This window comes from Bubalus bubalis, chromosome 6, assembly GCF_019923935.1.
Source record: "Bubalus bubalis isolate 160015118507 breed Murrah chromosome 6, NDDB_SH_1, whole genome shotgun sequence".
NCBI lineage: Eukaryota > Metazoa > Chordata > Mammalia > Artiodactyla > Bovidae > Bubalus > Bubalus bubalis.
Window position 1 is genome coordinate 26,442,948 of NC_059162.1, and position 22,075 is coordinate 26,465,022.

General features: G+C 44.3%; 2 protein-coding genes across 2 annotated transcripts in view; both read right to left on the reverse strand.

Moving 5' to 3' along the window:
* CD101 (CD101 molecule) overlaps nt 1–7,309 on the reverse strand; it is a 39,076-nt gene extending 31,767 nt beyond the window's left edge. Inside the window, exons 1-2 of the mRNA XM_006054091.4 lie at nt 6,581–7,309; nt 6,184–6,301 (exon numbers count right to left, since the gene is read on the reverse strand). Of these exons, the coding sequence (XP_006054153.4) occupies nt 6,184–6,226 (43 nt within the window). The 5' untranslated portion in view covers nt 6,227–6,301; nt 6,581–7,309. The remainder of the gene's footprint in view (nt 1–6,183; nt 6,302–6,580) is intronic.
* A 10,600-nt stretch (nt 7,310–17,909) lies between these two features.
* Nucleotides 17,910–22,075, reverse strand: part of PTGFRN (prostaglandin F2 receptor inhibitor) — an 80,513-nt gene continuing 76,347 nt past the window's right edge. Inside the window, exon 9 of the mRNA XM_006054090.4 lies at nt 17,910–21,384. Coding sequence (XP_006054152.3) covers nt 21,218–21,384 — 167 coding nt within the window. The 3' untranslated portion in view covers nt 17,910–21,217. The remainder of the gene's footprint in view (nt 21,385–22,075) is intronic.

Sequence of the window (22,075 nt, forward strand, 5' to 3'; positions counted from 1 at the left end):
GGTCACGATGCAGTCAACTAAAAATTGCATATGGATACAATCAATGCAAAACTGGAAAACAAACATCCAATCAATCAACCAACTGTATACATTTCCAGTAATCATTTAAAATATACTAATTTATTCATAAATCCCAGTTAAATATGATACATATACATTAGGCGCTTTTTTGTAAGAAGCACTTAGGAATAGAAGTTAGAAAATATGAGAAAAAATTTTGTTACTTTAATTTTTTTCAAAACAGGACTTTTCATTGAAGTATAGTTGATTTACAATGTTGTGTTAGTTTTAGGTGTACAGCAAAGTAGTTCAGTTATACATACTTATATATCTATTCTTTTTCAAATTCTTTTCCATTATACGTTATTACAGGATATTGAGTATAGTTCCCTATGCCATACAGTAGTAAAATTTTAAAATATTATTTACCAAAAAATTATTCTACAGAGGCAATGTGAAACACTGTCAGCAATGCTAGCCAGCCTTAGGCATACATCTTAAAGAAATGTGAGCACTGCGCCAGCCTACACATGGAAAGCATCCCCAGCAGCACCGTTCATTGCAGCCCCAAACTGGAGACAGCCTATATGTCCATCAGCAGTAGAACAGGCAGGCTGCGGTACAGTCATAAAACGGAATCTTATACAGAAATGAAAGTGAGTGAATGGCAGCTGGCTGCAGAAACATGGATCCCTGTGTTTAAGGAAAGATGCTGAATCTTTTTGACTATATACAAAATGAATATAAAATTTAAAGAAAGGCAAAAAAACCCCACACTGTATTGTTTAGTGATGCAAACATAAGAAGTTAAACCTTTTTTTTAAAAAAAAAAAAGCTAAGAAGTAGTTATCATGGAAGTCTGTAAAGTGATTGTGTGTGTATCTGGTGGGGCATACAGCAAGGTAGATGGGTGATTCTAGGGTCCTAGCGATGTTCTATTTCTTCTACTGCAGAGCGACTACATGGTTTTTGCTTTTTTCTTATTTATTAAATTTCATTGCTGTGTTTTATTAACTTTCCTTTTTAATTAATTAAGTTTTGGCTGTGTTGGGTCTCGTTGCTACAAGCAGGCTTTCTCCACTTGCGGTGAGCGGGGGCTAATCTTTAATTGTGGTGTGAGAGCTTCTCATTGCGGTGGCTTCTCTTGTTGCCAAGCAGCGGCTCCAGAGCATGGGTTCAGTCGTGTGGCACGTGGGCTTAGTTGCCCTTGCAGCACGTGGAATCTTCCCCAACAAGAGATTGAACCCGTGTCCCCCTGCCTTGGCAGGTGGAGTCTTAACCACTGGACTACCAGGGAAGTCCCTTTTCTTATGTGTTATATTTGCACAGTAAAAATGCTTTTAAAAATATGATTTCTGAGGTACCATTGATATGTTTATGTCGGGGGATGTTTCCACAATATTATTTTTTGTGCCTAGGCAGCATTTACTCCACATTTTTTATGACTTTTCAGAGAGATGGGTACATTCGAAACATTTTATTGTGAAAAGTAGTACTTTATTTTCTTCTGTTTCAGTTGTTAATTCAATTAATATTTATATAACCACTTATAGTATTTCTGATGCTTCAAGGACTAAGATATGAAGATGAGTTTAGGATAGTCTCTGACTTCTCGATTTTACAATTTAGTCAAGTAGGGTGGTTGTCATCTCTCCTGGAAAGATATATGATAAAAGTTCTTTGAGGAATTTGAAGGAAGGAGAGATTACATTTTAGGGGGGGAAAATAGGTAAGGTGTATGGAAGAGATAGTATTAAAAATGGACCTTGGAGAAGGTTATGGCAATTTAAGTGGAGAGAAAGGGTATTTTTCAGTGAAGGAGACTTCATGAAAAGACTGTATAAGTAGTAATCAAAAGAATTGTTCAGGAAATAGGGAGTAATCAGTTGGATTTGGGGGTGGGTTACACAAAGATTAATAGAAAGAGGTAAGATTGGGCAGAAATTTTGAGTCCAAAGCATGAAGGGTTTAACTGGCATGTTTAAAAGTTTGGGCTTGATTGATAGGCAATGGGGAACCCACAGGAAGTGTTTTTAAAATTCTTAGTAAAATTAACCTGATGGTGTGTAGTATGATGGAGTTAGAAGTAGATATCAGATAATTACAGAAGCTCAGGAGATAAGTGATGAAGGCAGTAGAAATGGAAAGAAAGGGGCTATAATTTGAGAGCCACTGTGGAGATAAATCTATAGAGTTTTTCAGCGTCTTAGATGCTTGGAAGTTAAAGGGGTGGATGGAAGACAAGAGGAAATCAAAGATGATACCAGGTTTTGTAAGGGTGACTGGAAGTAACAGTACTATTAACAGGAATAAGGCTATCAGGAAGATGTACTATTGTGCGTTCAAGGGTGAAGGAGAAGATAAAGAATTTAATCTTGGAAACACTAAATTAGAGTGCTATGGAATAAACAAGAGGGAAATCCAGCAAATATTTAGAAATATTATTAAAATATATGTCAATATCTGTATCTTTTTCTATACTTTAAAATATACTCTTTGAAAATATTTGTCATCTAGTTATCTTAAGAACTCTGTGATATTCCCGTATTTAGCAATGTCAAAGTTGTAAATGGTGGAGCCAGACTTGAACTTGGATTTACCAATGTCAAATTCCTGACTGTCTCCATTGCTTCCTCACTGCTTCCTATAAACGCTTGTTGGTAACTAGGGAGAGTTCTGGGCTGTAGATGCTGATTAAGTCATTCACGCGTTAAGTAGTGGAAAATGTTAGGGGATATAAGAAGAGAGCTAAAGAGAGATTATTAGAGGATCTCTCTATTTAGGAAATAAGATGAGAAATGCATGCTACAGAAAGAAGAATCAGGGAGGTGGGAGGGTAGCCAGTGCACTGCAGCTTGAAAACCAAAGGAGCAAAAAGTTCCAAGAAGAAAGAGCTTGTCAGCACTGCTGAATGCTGCTGAGAGGGTAAGGATTCGAAAGGCAGAGAAGTGTCCTTTTAGTTTGATGATGAGGATGTCAGTGGTGATCTTTGTAAAAGAGACTTCAAGAGAGCAGAAGCAGAGCATTTCAAGGGTAAGAAGCAACTGCAAGAAGCTTACACTAAACTACTTCAAGAAGTTTCATGTAGAAAGGAAAGAGAAAAATAGGGTGGTTGTTAGAAAGAGCAGCTCAATGGGGCAGAGCAGTGAGGGCAGGTGGACACGGGTGCCTCTGCATGTTTATGGGCAGAGGAGCTGCCGAGGGGAGAGATGGATGAAGCCAGAGAGATGATGATGAATGCAGTAAGGTCTTAGCGGAAGCATGAGGTCAAGAACTTGTTTGGGAGAGTACCACTTTCTCAGAAAAGTGAAAGAGACAATGTGAAGGATTAATAGGCATTATGGAGGTACAAAGGAAGGATGGACAGAGGCCAGTTCAAATGGTCATGCATGGGGAATCACACACTTGAAGCATCTTATTATAAATCTATTTTCTGTGGGATGTTGCACATATCTCTCCTCCAAAAGAGGAAAATACCTTAGAGGACTGGCCTGTTGCTTTCTGTTTTAATGGACAGAGGGTTAGGTACCTCTGGACAGCAGATTCTTGCTGACTGATGCACACACAGCTTAACAATGACATACTGCATCAGAGTCACACTTTTGATACATGAAGAATTTCCTGATGGTATTGGTTTTTTCAAAAACATCACTGGCATTGCCAAATTTTCTATTTCAGTGTTATTTGAATTGAAGTTATTTGATTGAACTATATAAAATGGTCCATACCTGACCATTTTTGATATACAAAAACAGCAACTTCAAATACTTCCACCTTATACAATACCTAGCTGGAGAACATCAAACACAACAAACAACTTCTTTTTCTTTACCCATACAAAATCTCTGCATGCTTGGAGGCTGAAAGCGTTTTCATCCATAATTTAGTGGATTTTTTTTTTTCATGAATACAGTCGTGGTAGGACAAACAGTATGTCCTCCCCAGGACCCTCCCAAGTTAATGACTTTTATTTGTAGGGCAGCTAGTTAGGGTGAGGGGTGACAGACCAAGAGGAGAAAGCTAAGTCCAAGGACTCATTTATCCATGACTTTAACCTCATCTGGCCCCATATTCTAACAGGATTCATCAGTCTCTACATATTTTTTTGAACTTTTAATTTTATATTGGGTTATAGCCAGTTAAACAATGTTGTGATAGGTTCAGGTGAATAGTGAAGGGACTCAGCCATACATATACATTTACATATTTATTTTTTAAAATTAATTAGGACAAGGTAAACATTTGCTAAACAATGCAAGTGCTCAACTGATCATCCATCATTTAGTGTATTTCCTTAATTTCTCCCTTTGTATTTGTAATGACAAATAGCAGGCTTGCAACATCTTTTTCAAGTTACTTTCTGATTAATGTGGTTTTCACATAAAAACTGTGGCTCTATACAAAATTAGTATTTATGGAATCTAAATTTAGAAGAAATAAATGTATAACCCAGTTTAGGTAATGGTTCAAATGAACTAGGAAAAGCCTGGCAGCTTCCCCTTTTTGAACCTTGGTTACTTTCCTTTTCCCAGGCCTTCCAGATCACTCACCCCCCATCGCCTCCCCCCCACACACACACAAAAAAGACACAAAATTTGCAACTGTCTGACTTGTTGCACAATGTAAGCCCAGTTTCCCCATATGCAAGCCAAACACACAGTTCAGAGACACAAGGCACAGACACTTGAGAATCACACTCAGATAGCCGAATAGGACAAGTAGGAACATGGCAGGCAAGTCCCCAAAGGACCCCAACAGTCTCCTGGTCGTCAGTGCCTGCAAAGCCAGTCTGGTGGGCAGCAATTAACCAGCAACTGCTCCCAGTAACTTCCCCTGCAGGCTGTCTATCACCCCCATCAGGCCCCATATCTGACCTTCACCTCTCACTACCCGATGTCCTTTGAGACATGAGCCCAGTTCAATTCAAGCCAAGGGTTTCTTAAGCGCCCCTTTGAGCTGAATGCAGCACCCTTTTTGTCTATTAGCCACAGCCTTGGTTACTCTGCTTCTAAGCTCTTTTCGTTCCCCTATTGTCAGAATTCCTTCACTAATTCCATCTAGTCACTCTAAAGCAGAAGTTTTAAACCTGAGTCCACTTGGGGGATTAAAGAGTTCGTAAACTTGGGTGGAAAAACACCCTACATCTTTATTTTCACTAACCTTTATGGAAATTCAGTATTTTCTTCAGCTATGAAGGTAGACAACAAACCATAGATATTTTCACATCACATCTATTGCAGAGTCTTGAAATATTGTTCACACTCATTACTAAATTGAAATTTGGGGGTTAATAGACCACCTCTAGATCTTATCATATAATGAATAAAGAAGAAAATAAATGACTACATCATGATTTACTTTAAAATATTTTGATAACTGCATTTCAATATGATTGTTTTTCCCTATAATCTTATATGTTTTAATTTATATATTTAAAAACTGTTCTGAGATGGGGGTGAAGATGAGCTTCACCAGATGCTAAATGAACCCATAGCACTAAAGAGTACCTGCTCCCTGTTCTGTCTGCTCTGAAACTATTTCATGCCCTTCCCAGTTCATCTGTTCTCCATCCACCCCCAAATTTCTACTTCCTGCACCCTGTTCAACCATGTACAAATGCCCCAGGCTCATTGAGGCCCTTCCACATGCCCCTCAGCAGAGCCATGTGACTCTTCCTGCCCCCTTCTCAGTTTGACAGTAGTCAACGCCCACTTCAGCTCACAGGTGAAGTCAGAACCTTCTTTTAAGTTAGCCTAAAACTATTACGTGCTCTCATAAGCCTTTCATCCAGCCACATCCCCAAGGTATATTAATCTAGACAAGCTCTTATCAGGCATCCCCTGTCAGTCTGAAGAGTTAAGCCTCATCCTATCTCCAGGAATCAGCTAGCCCAAGAAAATAAGGTGAAGGCAGGGCCAGCAAAACTGGCAGATCTAGCAACACACACAAATATAAAAACCTATGGGATCAGGTTCATGGGGCTCAACCAAGCATTGCACCACCTGGAACTCGAGGTTGTCTAGGTAGCCAAGAACATCATCAAAAGTCAAAAATGATTGCCAGCACCAGAGATGTGTGCCATTGTTTTCCCTATAGAGACCAAACTGTCCCATTTTATCACCCTACAGTCTCTGTTTGACTAGTTCCTGTGACAACAGTAACATACAAAAGTATGACACTTACTCAGAAAGAGAAAAAATGATGCCACATGTGGGAAGCGTGCCATTTGGACCAATGTAGACCTTTCCTGGTGGTGTCACTGAAGTTGCTCAGACGCCGAGTGACAAATGCTGCGCTCTCACTACAGAGATAAAGAGGAAGCAATCGTGCGGTTTCCAGCCCACTGAGAAGCAGAGGCGGCCTGCGAAGGGCAATACAGTTTGCTTTATATGGCTCTTTGATAATCATTCAAATTCGGTGTGCAAAGTTATCTTCATGGGCAGGTAACCATATATAAATACAAATAAGAAAAGATGACCTCCTTCTGGCTCAATATGCATAATTAGGTCATAATGAGGGAATTTAAGTAGACAGAATAAATAAAACAATCAAGAAGAAATTTTCTCTTCTTAGCCCTTACCTTGCCTCCCATCTTGGGAGAGGAAAGCGTTGAGAAAAGAGAGAAGCACAGCTGGAAGACAGGAACCCGGGGAAACATGAGGTGGCGCTGACGCTGGCATGCTCTAGAATCAGGCTGCCTGGGTGTGCACACAGACTCTGATTTTAGTAGTTGATCTTAGAAAAGTTAATTAACATTTCCTAACTCTCATCTACACAATAGAGATACTGTGTACTTCCCATAAGATTGCTGTGAGAATTGAATGAACTAATTCACTGAAAGTGCTCAGAACAACATCTAGTACATAGGAAGTGCCCAATGGATATCAAGGAACATTTAAGGGAATCTTCAGCTGCTCAGTGTGGACCTGGCCACTAAGAATGGCCCTGAATCCAGGCCAAATTAATCCTAATACTCGAAGACAAGACTGTACAAGCGACAAGCTTACTAAGGATGTTAGTTCTCCAGACCAAGCCTCTATTTAGATACGTCAGAAATGGTCTGGTCTGCTTCAGGCCACAGTTACAGCAGATCCCTGCTCCATCCATCCACCGATCCATCCAACGATTTTTTTTTTAATCTTCTGGGTGCTGTGGTAGGTGCTGCACATACTGGGGTGGACAAAATGTTTCTTTTTGACCAACTCAATACAAAGTCTTTGTTCTCAGGAAGCTTCCACTTACTCAGATAACCACAAGGTAGTTTCGTAAGCACAACAATCAATGGGGTACCTCAAGGGAGTCTGGGAAGTGAGTGGGTGGGAGGGAGGGTCAAGATCAGCTGGGTCACCTGAGGCAACCAGGGAGGAAGTGGGGGGCGCCGAGGTGCACGGTTGGGGAGACAATCAAGCATGGATCGTGATGCATCAGCTGTGCCCTCTTGGAGTAAAGTTAGAGGCTGGTGTGAAGGGAGAAGGGTCTATGAAGGTGGGCTGGGACAGACCTGAGTTGGTCATGTACGCCAGGCCTAAGAAACTGGTCTTAACCTTATAGAAAAGGGAAGCTATTAAGAGGTTGTTTGTTGGCTTGTTTTTTAAGTAGGAAAATGGCCTGGTCATGTTTTCCTTTTAAGCTGAGTACTAAGATGAGGAAGGGAGGCAAGGGTAGAAGCAGGAAGGCCAGATACAGCCTTTTGCAATTTTCTGTAGGAGCAATGGTAAGGGCCTGAATTAGGGCATTTAACATAAAGACAGAGCTGGGAGAGATGATGAGGTCATGAAATACTTCACGGAGCACCTGCTTTAGGATAAGCTCCTTACCAGGTGCCAGAGACACACATGGAAAAGTGTAGCCTCTGATCTTAGGAAATTTTGATGGTGGAGCCTGGTGCAGGTGAACAGGAAAGAAAGAAGAACATGACTGGCTATCACATAAGGTAAATTCTGGGAGGTCCACTAGGAGAAATACAGGTGGCAAAGAGACATGGAGAGCTGAAGAGAAAGAATGTATCTAATTTGAGGAGAATGGGAAGTCAGGAATCTTCAGGGAAAAGGTAGCATTTTATGATTTATTTTCTCAGGGGGAATTAGAGTAGAGTAGGGTAAGATTCTATAAGCTTTCATCTGGAAGCCTATAACTTAAAAAAATTATTTATTTATTGGCCATGCCACACAGCATGTGGGATCCTAGTTCTCTGAATAGGGATCGAACCCCTGCCCCTTGTAGTGGAAGCATGGAATCTTAACTACTGGGCCACTGGGGAAGTCCTTGAAGCCTCTAACTTCTTTTTTTTTTTTTTCTAACTTCTTTTTTAATTTTAATTTTTTCTTTTCAAGTTTTTAAAAATTGAGATATAATTGACATGTAACACTGTATTAGTTGAGCTTCCCTGGTGGCTCAGTCAGTAAAGAATCTGCCTACAGTGCAGAAGACCTAGGTTCAATCCCTGGGTCAGGAAGATCCCCTGAAGAAGAAAATGGCAACTCATTTAAGTATTCTTGCCTGGGAAATCCCATGGACAGAGGAGCCATGGTGTCACAAGAGTTGGACACAGCTTAGCAACTAAACCACCACCCACCACCACCACCGCTGTGCTAGTTTTAGTATACAACACAGTGATCTCCCTTTGGTTTTATTCATTAGCAAGGACACCGAACAACAACAACCCTTCTCCATGTCAACCTACAAATGTTAACATCTTCAGTTAAAAGGCCCTGTCCTTTCCTTTATTTTTCTGGGCTCCAAAATCACTGCAGATGGTGACTGCAGCCATGAAATTAAAAGATGCTACTCCTTGGAAGGAAAGTTATGACCAACCTAGATAGCATATTCAAAAGCAGAGACATTACTTTGCCAACAAAGGTCCATCTAGCCAAGGCTAGTTTTTCCAGTAGCCATGTATGGATGTGAGAGTTGCACTGTGAAGAAAGCTAAGTGCCGAAGAATTGATGCTTTTGAACTGTGGTGTTGAAGAAGACTCTTGAGAGTCCCTTGGACTGCAAGGAGATCCAACCAGTCCATTCTGAAGGAGATCAGCCCTGGGCTTTCTTTGGAAGGAATGATGCTAAAGCTGAAACTCCAATACTTTGGCCACCTCATGTGAAGAGTTGACTCATTGGAAAAGACTCTGATGCTTGGAGGGATTGGGGGCAGGAGGAAAAGGGGATGACAGAGGATGAGATGGCTGGATGGCATCACTGACTCGATGGATGTGAGTCTGAGTGAATTCCAGGAGTTAGTGATGGACAGGGAGGCCTGGCGTACTGCAATTCATGGGGTCGCAAAGAGTAAAACACGACTGAGTGACTCAACTGAACTGATGCAGTGCTTGGGGGATAAAAGAGGTAAAAAATGGGCCCTGCCCTCCAGGAAGTTGGAATCTAGTTTGCTAAAGAACTGTAGACAAGAAATGGTAGCCATGGAAGGCAGCCTGTGTTGGGTATCCATATTATGACTCAGGCAGGACCACTGCAGGCAGGGGGCAGCCAGAGGTCATTCAGAAAAGGTTGGTTTATGTGGTTTACATTAGGTCTTTGGAGATCTGGAATGATTCAAATAGGGAAGAGAGAAGAAAGGACATTCCCTAGGGAGAAATGAAATGTACAAAGATACTGAGGCAGGGATATACAGGTTGCATTCAGGGAACAATTAAAGGGCAGCTTACCTGGAATGGTGATTTCAAACTACCTCTCCAGGCGGTTAACTATAGCATCAGTAGGGCTTGAAGTACAAGAATTTTTTCACCATTACAGTTGTAGAAGTCATGGGTTATCCCCTAGGCTCCAAAATTTACTGTATCAGTTAGCTATTGCTGCATAACAAATAGCAAGCTTCGGTGGCATACAGTAATAGTACAGATTTTTGTTCACAAGCCTATGGATCAGCTGATGGGAGCTGGATGATCTAGGATGGCCTTAGCTTGGATCCCTTTCACAGTCGTTGAATAGGCTAGCCTGGGCACGTTTTCACAGTAATGTCAGGGGTCCAAAAGGACTAGGAGACACACATCAGTACTTTTAAAAGCTTCTGCTTGCATCATGACTGCTAACATCCTCAGATCAAAGCAAGTCACATGGCCAAGTCTGAAAGCAAGAGATGGGTTAATAGACTCCATCTCTTGAGTGAAGGAAACAGCAAAGTGGCAGAGCAAAAGAAGTGGAAGGGAACTGGGGCCATCAATGCAACCAATCTACTACATGCACTGAAAAGAGAATTATGTTAGAAATAAGCACTGACCACAGAGACAATCATTGCCAATAATGTAGAGGACCCTGTATTCCTGAAATACACACAACCAAGTAGTGAAGTGAAAGTTGCTCAGTCGTGTCGGATTCTTTGAGATCCCATGGACTATACAGTCCATGGAATTCTCCAGGCTAGAATACTGAAGTGGGTAGCCTTTCCCTTCCCCAGGGGATCTTCCCAACCCAGGGATTGAACCCAGGTCTCCCACATTGCAGGCAGATTCTTTACCAGCTGAGCCACAAGGGAAGCCCAAGAATACTGGAGTGGGTAGCCTTTCCCTTCTCCAGTGGATCTTCCCAACCCAGGAATCGAACCAGGGTCTCCCGCATTGCAGGCAGATTCTTTACCAACTGAGCTATGAGGGAAGCCCAACTAAGTAATGCTATAGCAATTTTTCACTCCTGGCTGTTGCCAATTTTTTTTTTTCTTTCCATGTTAGTGGCTCTGGTTTCTGCCAGAATTTAACATTGACAGGGTGATGCTGCTTCTTTTCTGGAAGGAAAAAAGAAGCTTTATGTTATTAAGGGGAAAAGAAAAAATGAGAAGAAAGAAAAAATAGAGCCAGCGAGAGAGACAGTTACTCTATTACCTTGGGAATCACTGTAGTGCATGGCAACTGAATCAGTTGAAAGGACTGTAAAAATGGAATTCCCAATTCAGATGGAGGGACAGGGCCAGTGATAGTCAAAGCAACACAACGATGTACTGAAGGAAAAAGTCTTTTCGTAAGTTCCTAGAAGATTAATGAAAAGTGATGTATTTTTTTTCAGGTTTGACATGTTCAAATATTAATTCCACAAAATGACAAAAATTGCAAGTATCACGGATTCCTAGCCTAAGCATTCAGACCTAAGAAATATTTAAGTGCAGACCTTTTACATGTCAAGTTCTGTGTGAGGCATTTTCACCTATGCAGTGTTACACAATAGCTCACATCATTAATCCCATTTTACAGATGAGAAAACTGAGGCTCAGAGGGATCCATTAACTTGGCTAAGGTTGTACGGCTAGGAATGGGTGCATTCTATGGCTGCCTTCTCACTTTTGGCTCAGTGCCCTTTCTGTTATACTTTCTAGCTTGCCATTCATGATTTTCAGAAGGCAGAGTATGTGGGACAGTCAGTGACAGGAGGACAGAAAAGAAGATCCTGAAGGGGTGAGCAGAAAGCTGATCAGGATTTTGCCCCTTTCCCTACTTGAGCTCCTACAATTTAGGTCAGTGATTGCTACCCGCATGGGTGTCGGTCTTACCAAGGTGCAGGAAGCCTCGGGTTCTGAGCCTTGCTCCTCCATGCATGGAACGCCACTGTGAACTCAATCAATCATACAACAATGGAAGAAACTGAGGCCTAGAGCGGACCTGGTACAACTTGGGTCCTATGATGGAGAACAACTCTCACGCCCTTTACTTCTCACCAGGCTGACTTCACCAGGAGCTGACAGTTAGCTAACTGAGGCTGAGTTTTTCAAGGTGGGTGGCAACTCCTATCTGTGGGGAAAACCTTAAGTAGATTCCTGTGGGCAGAGGCAAAGGCCAGGGCACAAGAAGGGCATTTTCTAGCCACACAATCTAGGCAGGTTAGTTGATTCCTCTGAGCATCAGTTTTCTCATCTGTAAAACGGGATTAGTTAATACCTATCACATGTGGTGTTGGAGAAGACTCTTGCGAGTCCCTTGGATTGCAAGGAGATCCAACCAGTCCATTCTAAAGGAGATCAGTCCTGGGTGTTCTTTGGAAGGAATGATGCTGAAGCTGAAACTCCCGTACTTTGGCCACCTCATGCGAAGAGCTGACTCATTGGAAAAGACTCTGATGCTGGGAGGGATTGGAGGCAGGAGGAGAAGGGTACGACAGAGGATGAGATGGCTGGATGGCATCACCGACTCGATGGACGTGAGTCTGAGTGAACTCTGGGAGTTGGTGATGGACAGGGAGGCCTGGCGTGCTGCGATTCATGGGGTCGCAAAGAGTCGGACACGACTGAGCGACCGAACTGAACTGATCACATAGTGACGTGAGTTATTCTATAATACTGCATATGTGAAAGGAAAGGGGGTGAAGGAGGAGATGGGGACTAGGAGCTGGTGGCAGCAGAGAAAGAGCAACAGATGGGATTCCCAGGCCATCTTCTGGTTTCAGATATACCCTTGGGAAGAGCTACTTCTTCAAGTCCCTATCAGGGAGTAACTGACAATGAGTTCTGATTTTAAAACAAGAAGGGGGTGTGGGGGAGTGCTCAAAATAGGCCCCAAAGGGAGGAAGAAAGGGGGGGGAAGGGACAGGAAGTTTGCTTTACCTGGGCTTTAGGTACAGGTGTACCCCTGACACAGATGACCTTTCATGGTCTCCTTGGCCCATAAAGCAGCCCAGGTGCCTACTCCCTTACTAAATAGTCACCTTTTCACCATAGTTTCAAACTGCCTCCTCTTCCCTCCCCTCTTCAAATCTATGAGTTTCCCCATATTCTGTATTCTGCTTGATTTCCTAACTAGCCAGCACTTGAGCCCACCGTGATCTGGGCTTGACTTCACCCAAACACCCAAGGTCACAGCCATGGACAGTGTTCAGCTCTCCCTTGACTCGGTCCTTCGGTGGCATGAGGTATGACCGGCCATTGGCATACCTGCTCGGAATTCTTTCCTTCCTTCTCTGATACCACGGTCTTGCCGGGATTTTCCCTCCCCGCTTCGGAAGTTTCTTCCCAGTGAAGCCCTTCTCGGGGTTCTGTCACCAGCCCTTTCTCCTCACGCTGCTTCCACATCTCATGCCCTGTCTGTATGCTGACAATCACTCATCTATCTCCGCCCCCAACTTCTCCCATAAGCTCCAGGCCAATTATCTAATTGCCTGAACATTCCCACCTGAAGGTCCTGCAGAAAACTCAAACTTGCATCCAAAGCTAAAATCATTGTTTTCTCCTTCACTGGTACTGTTGTTCATAGTGGTTGAGTGCACCAACATCCTTCCAGACCCATGGCTGGCCTCCGCATTCCACATCTAGGTACACAGTTCTGTCAGCTCTTCCTAAAACCTTGAATGAATTCACTGTAGCTGCTGGTGCCACAACTGAGAGCAGTGATTTTTCACCTGGATTAATGCAGTTCAGTTCATCTTCCAGCCTTGCCTGCACCCAGCCCCCGCTCTGCTAATCTAAAATGCAAACATAGCAACACACTCTCCTGAATAAAGACTTTCAGGGGTTTCCCCGTGGTCCAGTGGCTAAGAATCTGCCTTGCAATGCATGGGACACAGGTTCGATCTCTGGTCTGGGAAGGTCCTACATGCTGCAGAGCGGCTAAGCTCATACGCCACAGTTACTGAAGCCTGAGCATCCCAGAGCCTGTGCTCCACAAAAAGAGAAGCCACGGCAATGAGAAGCCCATACAAAGGAACAGAGTGAGACCGTGTTCACCACAACTAGAGAAAGCCTGCATGCAGCAAGGGAGACCCGCCACAGCCAAAAAATAAAATAAATCTTGTGCCTCCCCCCTGCAAAACTTCTAGATGACCAAGTCCCAACTCCTTGACTGGATGTTCATGAGCTGGTGCTTGAGAACTCTCCCATCACCTCAACTTTCAGACACAGAACCACTGTGTTTCTTTGAATGGGTCTTACCATCCTGTCTAATTTTGCATATACTGTCCCCTCTGCTAAGAGCCCTCCCTACCTGATATATGCCTATTTATTTAAAAAATTTTAAATTTGGGTTTGCATCTCCTATGCAAAACCTTTCTTGACACCTTAGAAAACGTACCACTCCTTCCTCTATCTCTGTCATGAACTGCTATAATTTTACTTATTACATATAATAAAATGAATGATTTACATGCCCATGCCCTCTCCTACAAGTCCATGAATTTCCTAAGGTCAGGAATCAGTTCTTACTCATCTTTCTATCTCTTCAAAAAATACTGAATGGCTAAAATAGACACTGTAGCCGCTGCAGTGATTTAGAACATGTACACACTTTGGAGCCAGAAAGACCTAGGTTCAAATCTTGAGCAAATTAGTTTCCTTAAGCCTCAATTTCCTCAACTCTAAGAATGGGGACAATAATAGGAGAAACTCCATTATCTGACACAATTAGAGCTATCAGTTGATCAATTAACAGAAATGTTAGGTAAAGATGAGAATTATCAAAAGACATTTATGTATCTTAAAAATTTTATTTTCACTTCAATCATATAGTATGTATTTGCTCAACAATCTCTTGACACAGGCCCAGGTCTATTATCTGGAGTCTCCTCTCTTTTTTGCATAAACTAAACCTATCTTCTCTTCTACAACTTTCAGGTTTGATTTCTTTAAAACGGAGTAAGAATTAACAGCAACAAAAACACCAACGTTTGTAAAGTCAATGGAGTATAGATCTTCCTATGCTTTTATGATTTATAAAAACATAAATCGCTTATAGTTGTATTGCCTGGACTTAAATTGATAGCACTAAAAAAAAAAAAAAAAAAAAAGGAATTTGCCTCTATCTAGTCTTTTCAGGGAATTCATCTTCCTTTTATCAACACATCTTTCTCTGGCACTCATATTTCATTGATTTACATCATTTATATAATGAAATATATTTCATTATATTATTCAATGAAATTATATAATCAAAGTAACCAGTACTGGTGGCACAAATACACTGGCAAACAGAACAGAGAGGACTCAGGTGAGCATTACTCCCCACCCCTAGTGAAGCCGAGCCAACCAGGCGTACAAGCCCCAAGCAGTGAGTGTATTAATCATGTCATTTTAGTTCTGGTTTTTGATGCTTTGACATCCAGAGCCTTGCTGACCCTGGAGACACTGCTCCTCCCAGGACTAACCAGTTCCTAGAGAAAGGAAGTCATTCCGATTTGCCTGTGAGCATGCTTTCCATCAGCTGGTAAAGAATCTGCCTGCAATGCAGGAGACCCCGGTTTGATTCCTGGGTTGGGAAGATCCCCTGGAGAAGGGAACAGCTACTCACTCCAGTATTCTGGCCTGGAGAATTCCATGGACTGTATAGTCCATGGGGTTGCAAAGAGTCGGACATGACTGATCAACTTTCATTTTTTCATTTTCACGCCTTCTGTGTGCAAACCCCTCCTCCACTGAGCTCTTACACTCAGGACCACTGTTCCCTGCTCAGATCACCCCAAGACCAGGAACCAGATGTGTTGGGGGGAGAAGGGGAATAGCTGGAGTATTAAATTAGGCATATGCCAACCACGACCTATTGAACAAGGAGCACAAACCACCCACATCGGGTCAGCAAGTTGCTCCCTCAGCATCTGAACCCCCACCCTGAGGAAGTGAAACCCAGGGTCATTTTGATTGAAGGCACAATTTCAATACACTTACACTAAGAAAGTTAAGTCATAAGATTTATTACTTACAGACCCCAGAAACCAGGGCTGGGGGCCCAGCGAGCCAGGGGAAGGGTAGTCCTGCGACGTCCAGGTGTCCAGTGAGCAGGAGATAGAGAGCAGGGTAACAAGCGCCCATTACTTATCAGGTGGCTGCGGTGGAGGCTGCAGGCTCAACTCAAAAGAGTTATTTTAAAAGGAGCCTGGGGAAAAGCAAAATGGGGACTTGGGGCAGCAATCATAAGCTCAGGTCCTTATCTATACGTTCAGGCTTTGGCTGTGAGCAGCACTATTATCCTGTAAAATCTTAGGCGGCAACTCAAAATAGCTGTTTTCTCATCACACCTGATAACTAGGGACACTTGCTATGCCCCAGAATCTGCTGAAATTCTCCAAACTAGTCAATCTGAAGCCAGCTTACCCTGACTTGCCCGTTCCTTCCTGTGAAAACCAAAATAAGGGCTGCAGTCCATGCTTTTCTCTTGCTCCCTCTGCTGCCTGAGGGATGCTGGTGCTTCCCCGTATGGCCCCTGGGGTGTGGCGTGACCCCTTCTCTTGGGATCTGTGAGTGAAACAAGCTATCTTCTCAATGGTTGGCCCTGCTTCACCGAAATAATAAAACCTGTGTTTTGAAGTGGTGTGCTACACACTCTGGTCTGTGGGTAAGAGGACATAGGGTGGCTGCTAGCCGAAAGATCCAGTTACATGAAGAGCACATAAGAAATCTTCAGTGGTCACCTCGGGTGACCTGAGGCTCTTGCCCAGGTGCGAGTGCATGCCTATGCATGCTCAGTCAAGTCTGACTCCTTGCGGCAAGAGTACTGGAGTGGGGCGCCCTTTCCTCTTCCAGGGGATCTTCCCACCCCAGGCACTGAACCCATGTCTCCTGCATCTCCTGCATTGGCAGGCAGATTCTTTACTGCTTGAACCACCTGGGAAGCCCTCGTGCCCTCGCCCAAGGGCACAGCACATCAAAGCATCCCAGTGTTGGTTAGCTATTGTCACAGTGGGAAGAGGTCCCTGCCCTCGGGCCACTTTCAGACAACCAGAGCATCTGTCAGGGGTTTCTCTTCTAGCCTACAGGGGCAGATAAAGGCTCCCTGTGAGACCTGACAGAGAAGCAGGAGTTGGAACAGGTGGAAAGAGGTTTCTGGATGAGCCAACAGCAGCTGCCAAACCCTCTAGGAAAGGATGTAAGTGGGAGGTTTTCTGCGCTGAGCACAATGCCTTGGCCACAGGAGTTATGTGAGCAAGTTTTTATTTTTCTTTTAATATAAACTGAGGCAGGTACAGGCTCAGCAAGAGGTGTGGGACTGCTGCAGACCAGCTCTGACTGTATCAGTGTTTCGATGTGAGCAGAATCTTCCCTCTTCATGGAGAAGCATGCAGTGTTGGGCCATTTCCCACAGGACAGCGTCACTGTGCATTCATAAACCTCTAGTCCCTTCTATGCCGTTTCCCTGGTGGCTCAGTGGTAAAGAATTTGCCTGCCAATGCAGGAGATGTGGGTTCGATCCCTGGTCTGGGAAGATCTCCTGGAGAGGGAAATGGCAACCCACTCTAGTATTCTTGCCTGGGAAATCCCATGGACAGAGAAGCCTGGCGGGCTACAGTCCATGGAGTCAAAAAAGTCGGACATGACTTGGCAGCTAAAAACAAGTCCCTTCCATATGTCTGGACTGGGGCCAAGCCCCAGGCGAGGTTAGTTAACCAGGACACAGACCCAGCCTCTGAACACCTCACAAGTGAGGTGGTCCCTGCCCAAGACACAAATAGGGAAGGCTGGCCGAGGCTGAGCAGCTGCTCCTGGGGCCAGCAGGGAGGTGGGAGCCCCAGCACTCTCTCCTATCCTGGACTCAGAAGCCAGCAGCCTGGGGAAAGGATTGTTTTTACATAATACAGGGGCTAACACCTTCTGGACCTGTTTGGCTCCAGACTGGGTCATGAGTCAGAAAAGCTGTTCTGTTCCAGGCACGACATGGTCACAGAACTTGGGTGTGTTTCCTCATCCGCAGAGAGGAACAGCCTCTAACTTCTCTCTTTCCTGACAAGGGTCCTATAAGGTCATGAGAATGCAGGGAGAGACCTAGAGACCATCCTCAGCAGGGGGCCCCAGCCCTCACCTTTCTGCTTGGTGGAAATCTCACTATTAGTCCTGTTAAATCCATTTCTTCTTTTATCTTTGGTGAACATCTATAGCACGTTCACGGGATTCCAAGAGATGAGAAGGTGCTCAAGTGGCAAGGGAATTCAGCCACAGTCCCTTATGCAGAGGAGATGAAAGGGTAACAGAGGCCAAGATCAAGTTCCTCACACAACTTCAGTTTAAATTAAACTTCCTTTAATGAAATAAAAAACAAATGGTGCATTGCATAATATTTTGTGGTCACAGTATAAAACAATACAATTAGTTCATATAACATTGGATATGGACAAAAATACACAAGACCCTTTCTTTTGTCTACGGAAAATCCGGCAGATCTGTATGTGCCACGCTAAAAAAGAAAGAAAGTCAACTTTTTTCTCCTAGTGATCTGCACACAATAATTATCACTGAGAATTTGGTCAAACAGCGGAGGAGAACTTACCCAAATCCCAGTTCCCTTCTTCCTCTGTTGTCATCGGTGAAGGTTAAAAAAAAAAAAGGGTTTTCTGAAAGTAGCAAGTTGTGTAGTATTGCTTATTATTCCTGCTAAAGAGGCTCAGTCTTTGGCTCACAGATGTCAGTGACAAAATCATGGCTGCAGGCAGTCTGCAAAGCAAGAAGCAAGAGCCACCAGGGAAAACAGACAAGGGTCTGGGCAGGAGAAGCCACTTTGACCAGGATCTTAGGGAAAGCCACATAGATAGGAGGGGAGAAAAGACACAAATAAATACATTTCTAAATTAAGATTTTAAATCCAGTTGGTGAGTCAGAGTTCCACTGTCCCATGAAAAATCTGAAAAGTTGTTAAAAAGTCAGAGCTGGCATTTTCTTTTTTTTAAAAAAGTGAAAAGTGTATGTAAACATTATAAAGTAAACAATGGAAAGTACTTCTCAGGCGTTTATCTGAATATAGCTTAGGCTCTTTCTGGGGATATTTTTACGATTAGAAGAAAAAAACCAAAGTCAAACTTTCTATCAAGGTTCTTTGTGTTAAGCAGTGCACTTTCATCCGTGTCAGTCGTGGCTGGGTCCTTGCCTTCATGCCAGCGCTTCTGCGGTAACCTTTTCCGGAAGAGCACTCAGCAGGGGGCCCCATTTGGTATAACAAGAGTACATCTCACACTCTGACCAGGACACATGTTCCAGCATGTTGATGTCCCTGGAAGGAAGGCGGTCCTTGGTACCATGCCCTGTGACTTCTCCCTACTTTGTACCAGCCCAGTGGATGGAGGGCGGGGCTCGGGGCACGGTAGATGCCGTAGAAGCCCCAGCCTTGAACTGCAACAGCAGTCTGAAAGGAGAAGGTCGAGTGTGTGAGCACGTGCCACCTTCACCGCCACCGGCTGTCTGCTGCGACCCGTCCACGTTTTTACACACACCTGGGGCCCCCAGGTCACATCCAAAGCCAAGTATCCTTTCCTCCTTCTAAGGGCCTGTACTACAACAATCCTGAACCTTCTTTTAAGAGGCTGATCACTGTGAGGGCTCAAAGGGCACTGGCTGTTCTGAACGCAGCACCTGTGTCTATTTCCTGTTTGCACAATCACCTGTGACTCACCTCCTCTGAGACGGCACAGTTGGGAAACAGCATGTAGGAAATACCCAAATCTAGCGCTATCGCAGCCTCTTCCCCTTCCCCTGGCCGTTCGTGCTCTGGGAGAGCGGGCCTGCGGTACGTCTTCCCGCCACAGATGCTAGGCCCGGAATCCCTCTGTTCTGCTACCGTTAGTACAGAACCTAGTTGCAATCATATGAGGGGTCCCCTCGGTGGGCAAAACCAAAAGGAAAAATTTGTTGGCAATCTGCTGTCTGGGGGGTGACTTGGTGATATGTGCAAAATGAATCGTGGGCAACAGAGGAGAGAAGTAGAAGGGAAGATGGTGAGCTGGGAGCAGTCCAGCTAGTCTGGCCCATTGTGACAGAGAGCCGCACGTGAATGGCCATCATTTTGTATTACTTTATTGCTCAAAACAAATGAATCTTTTTTTTTCCCTTTTGGAAGACAAAGCAGTATTAGGTCCTTCAGGGTAAAAGCACGCAGAATGCAATGTGGGGATTGAGTCACCAGTGAGCCTCAGGAAACCCCACTGGGATGCTTCTGAAAGGCCAGCGCTGTGTGGGGGCAAGACACAGATCTTTTTGGGACCACTGTCCTACTCCTAGTATGAGTGATCGGGCAAAGCGGACCACTCTCAGATCTACTTTGTAGGCTGTTCACACAGCAATAAATTGCTGGGTTTCCTTTGTGTTCCTAATAGGAAAGCAAACACACCACAAAGTATACCCTTTCTCACTAACCCCCTGCAGGGGATTTTTTTAAAAGACTTGAAGGACTGACAAGGTGACAGAAAATGCATGGTTCTTCTGGGTAATTTCTGATTCTGTGAAGTCAGTCTTGCAAGCAGCAATTCGACCTCACATTAAAGAGCCCAAGTGGCTCGTGAAGGACATGGGGTGTCAGTGGTTCCCCCTGAAGACCCACAAGGCTTTAGCCTCTAACAAAGGGCGGGACGGGGAAGAGAGGTGGCTCCGTCCGCCTGACACACCCCTGCACCACTGACCCTCTGGCACAAACTGCAGAAATCGAACTTCCAGGATATCCCCCTTCTGTAATCTCTGGGGCCCCCTGAAGCATGGTAGCCTCGGAACTATGGGAGTGACTGTCTGTTCCTTTCCTTATCTCCGACCTCTTCTTCCTTGCAGGGCTTCTCACTGCCCTGGACAGAGGGGGCTGTGCATTTTTCTTCATACTCATTCTTAAGGCTAAGGTGGCAAGATAAGGTGCTTGGTGGAGAGCCAAATTCTCGATTCCAGGGCCATTTCAGCACTCGCACATAAAGCAAATATGAAAGAAGTGGAAAGGGGCAAAGAAGCAGAAAACCAAAACCAAAATACATTTGGGCTTGATAGGAAGTTACGGACTGCAGGTTTAGATTTTAAATGTAGCTAGCCTAAACCCCCTGGAAAATAGGGGGTGGGGAGGGTAGTAAAAGCCACACATTAGCCTTCAGCACTGGTCTGTGTTGTCCCTCGGCCGGGGTAGAGGGTCGCCTTTAGCAGCTCTCTTAGCACATCTTCCTCTGACTCGGAAGATGTACGGATCTCACCCGAGACAAAGAACTCTGAACGCCTTCACCCCTTTCTCACTGCAACCCCTCAAAACAAAAGGTAGAAACACACACAAGTCAGAGATCTATAAGCCAGTAGGAGAAAAAAATTAGAGGTTAACCATTAAAAAGCCGCCGTCAGGAAAACACACACTCGATTGTTCCATCAGAAAGTGCCGTGGGAAGAAGAGCCGTGTGCTGGTAAACATGTCTGCGCTCAGGACTTGACATGCAGAAAAGAGAGCGCCGAGTCCCACCTGAGATTAGAGAGGACTGGTTTTTAGTGTAACACACTTCGCGTTAAAAGATTGCTGTCCTCATCTCGCCCAAACCGCTCCTCGACCGTCCCTCGGTCTCGGCCTTTCTGGCACCAACTAGTCCATCTCCATGGACATGAGCCGGCGGCGCTCTCGCCGGGTCTCCTGGACTTCCTTCTTACAGCACCAGTGGGAGCTGCAGTACCCGATGAGGCAGGACAGGAGCCCGATGACAGTGGACAGGCCGATGCCAATCAGCAGCGGGTACTTGAAGGCGTTCAGCACTAGGAGGGAGAGATCAGAGGGATAGAAATCGTGATGCAAGTTGCAGGGTGTGGGGGGTGTTGGGGGGGGTGGGGATAGCTCAGGGAAGACCATCGCCTCCCTCCTCCACTGCCCAGGGTCTCCCCAGGAGTCTGACCTCACAGGTCTTGCACCTAGCACAGGGCTTGAGACAAGAGCAGCTCAGCCATAGGTGTCCAAAAATGAGCAAATATATCCCTACCCAATTCCATAGCAGGCAGGGTGGTGGTGGGGGGGAACCCAGAAAAAAAAAGATTTCCTTCGATATCTTTGAATGTCAACTTGCTTTTTAGGGTTTTGGCAGGAGATTGATTTTTAAAAGTCAGTATAAGGGCACCACACATTCAGCAGCAGATGCATCCTTTAAAAAAAAACCACATAAATCAATTCTATGCATCAGATAACTGAAGTGTACAAGGGGAGCTATTTTAAGTAACACTATAGTAAATTATCTAGCAAAGTGAATAATCACTCCCTGCTTGTTCAGTAAATCTGGATTTTCATATGGAATGACTTCAAGCAAGACATTTCTAAGAGGCAAATATGGTATCACTAAGTTGCAGGAACACATGCAGTTCAGATCCTGCACCTACAAAGTCCCCGTCCCCCGAATTACGAGCAAACCTTGGGTGGAGGCTGGCACCATGGTTGTTTGCCCGACATTTAGCACAA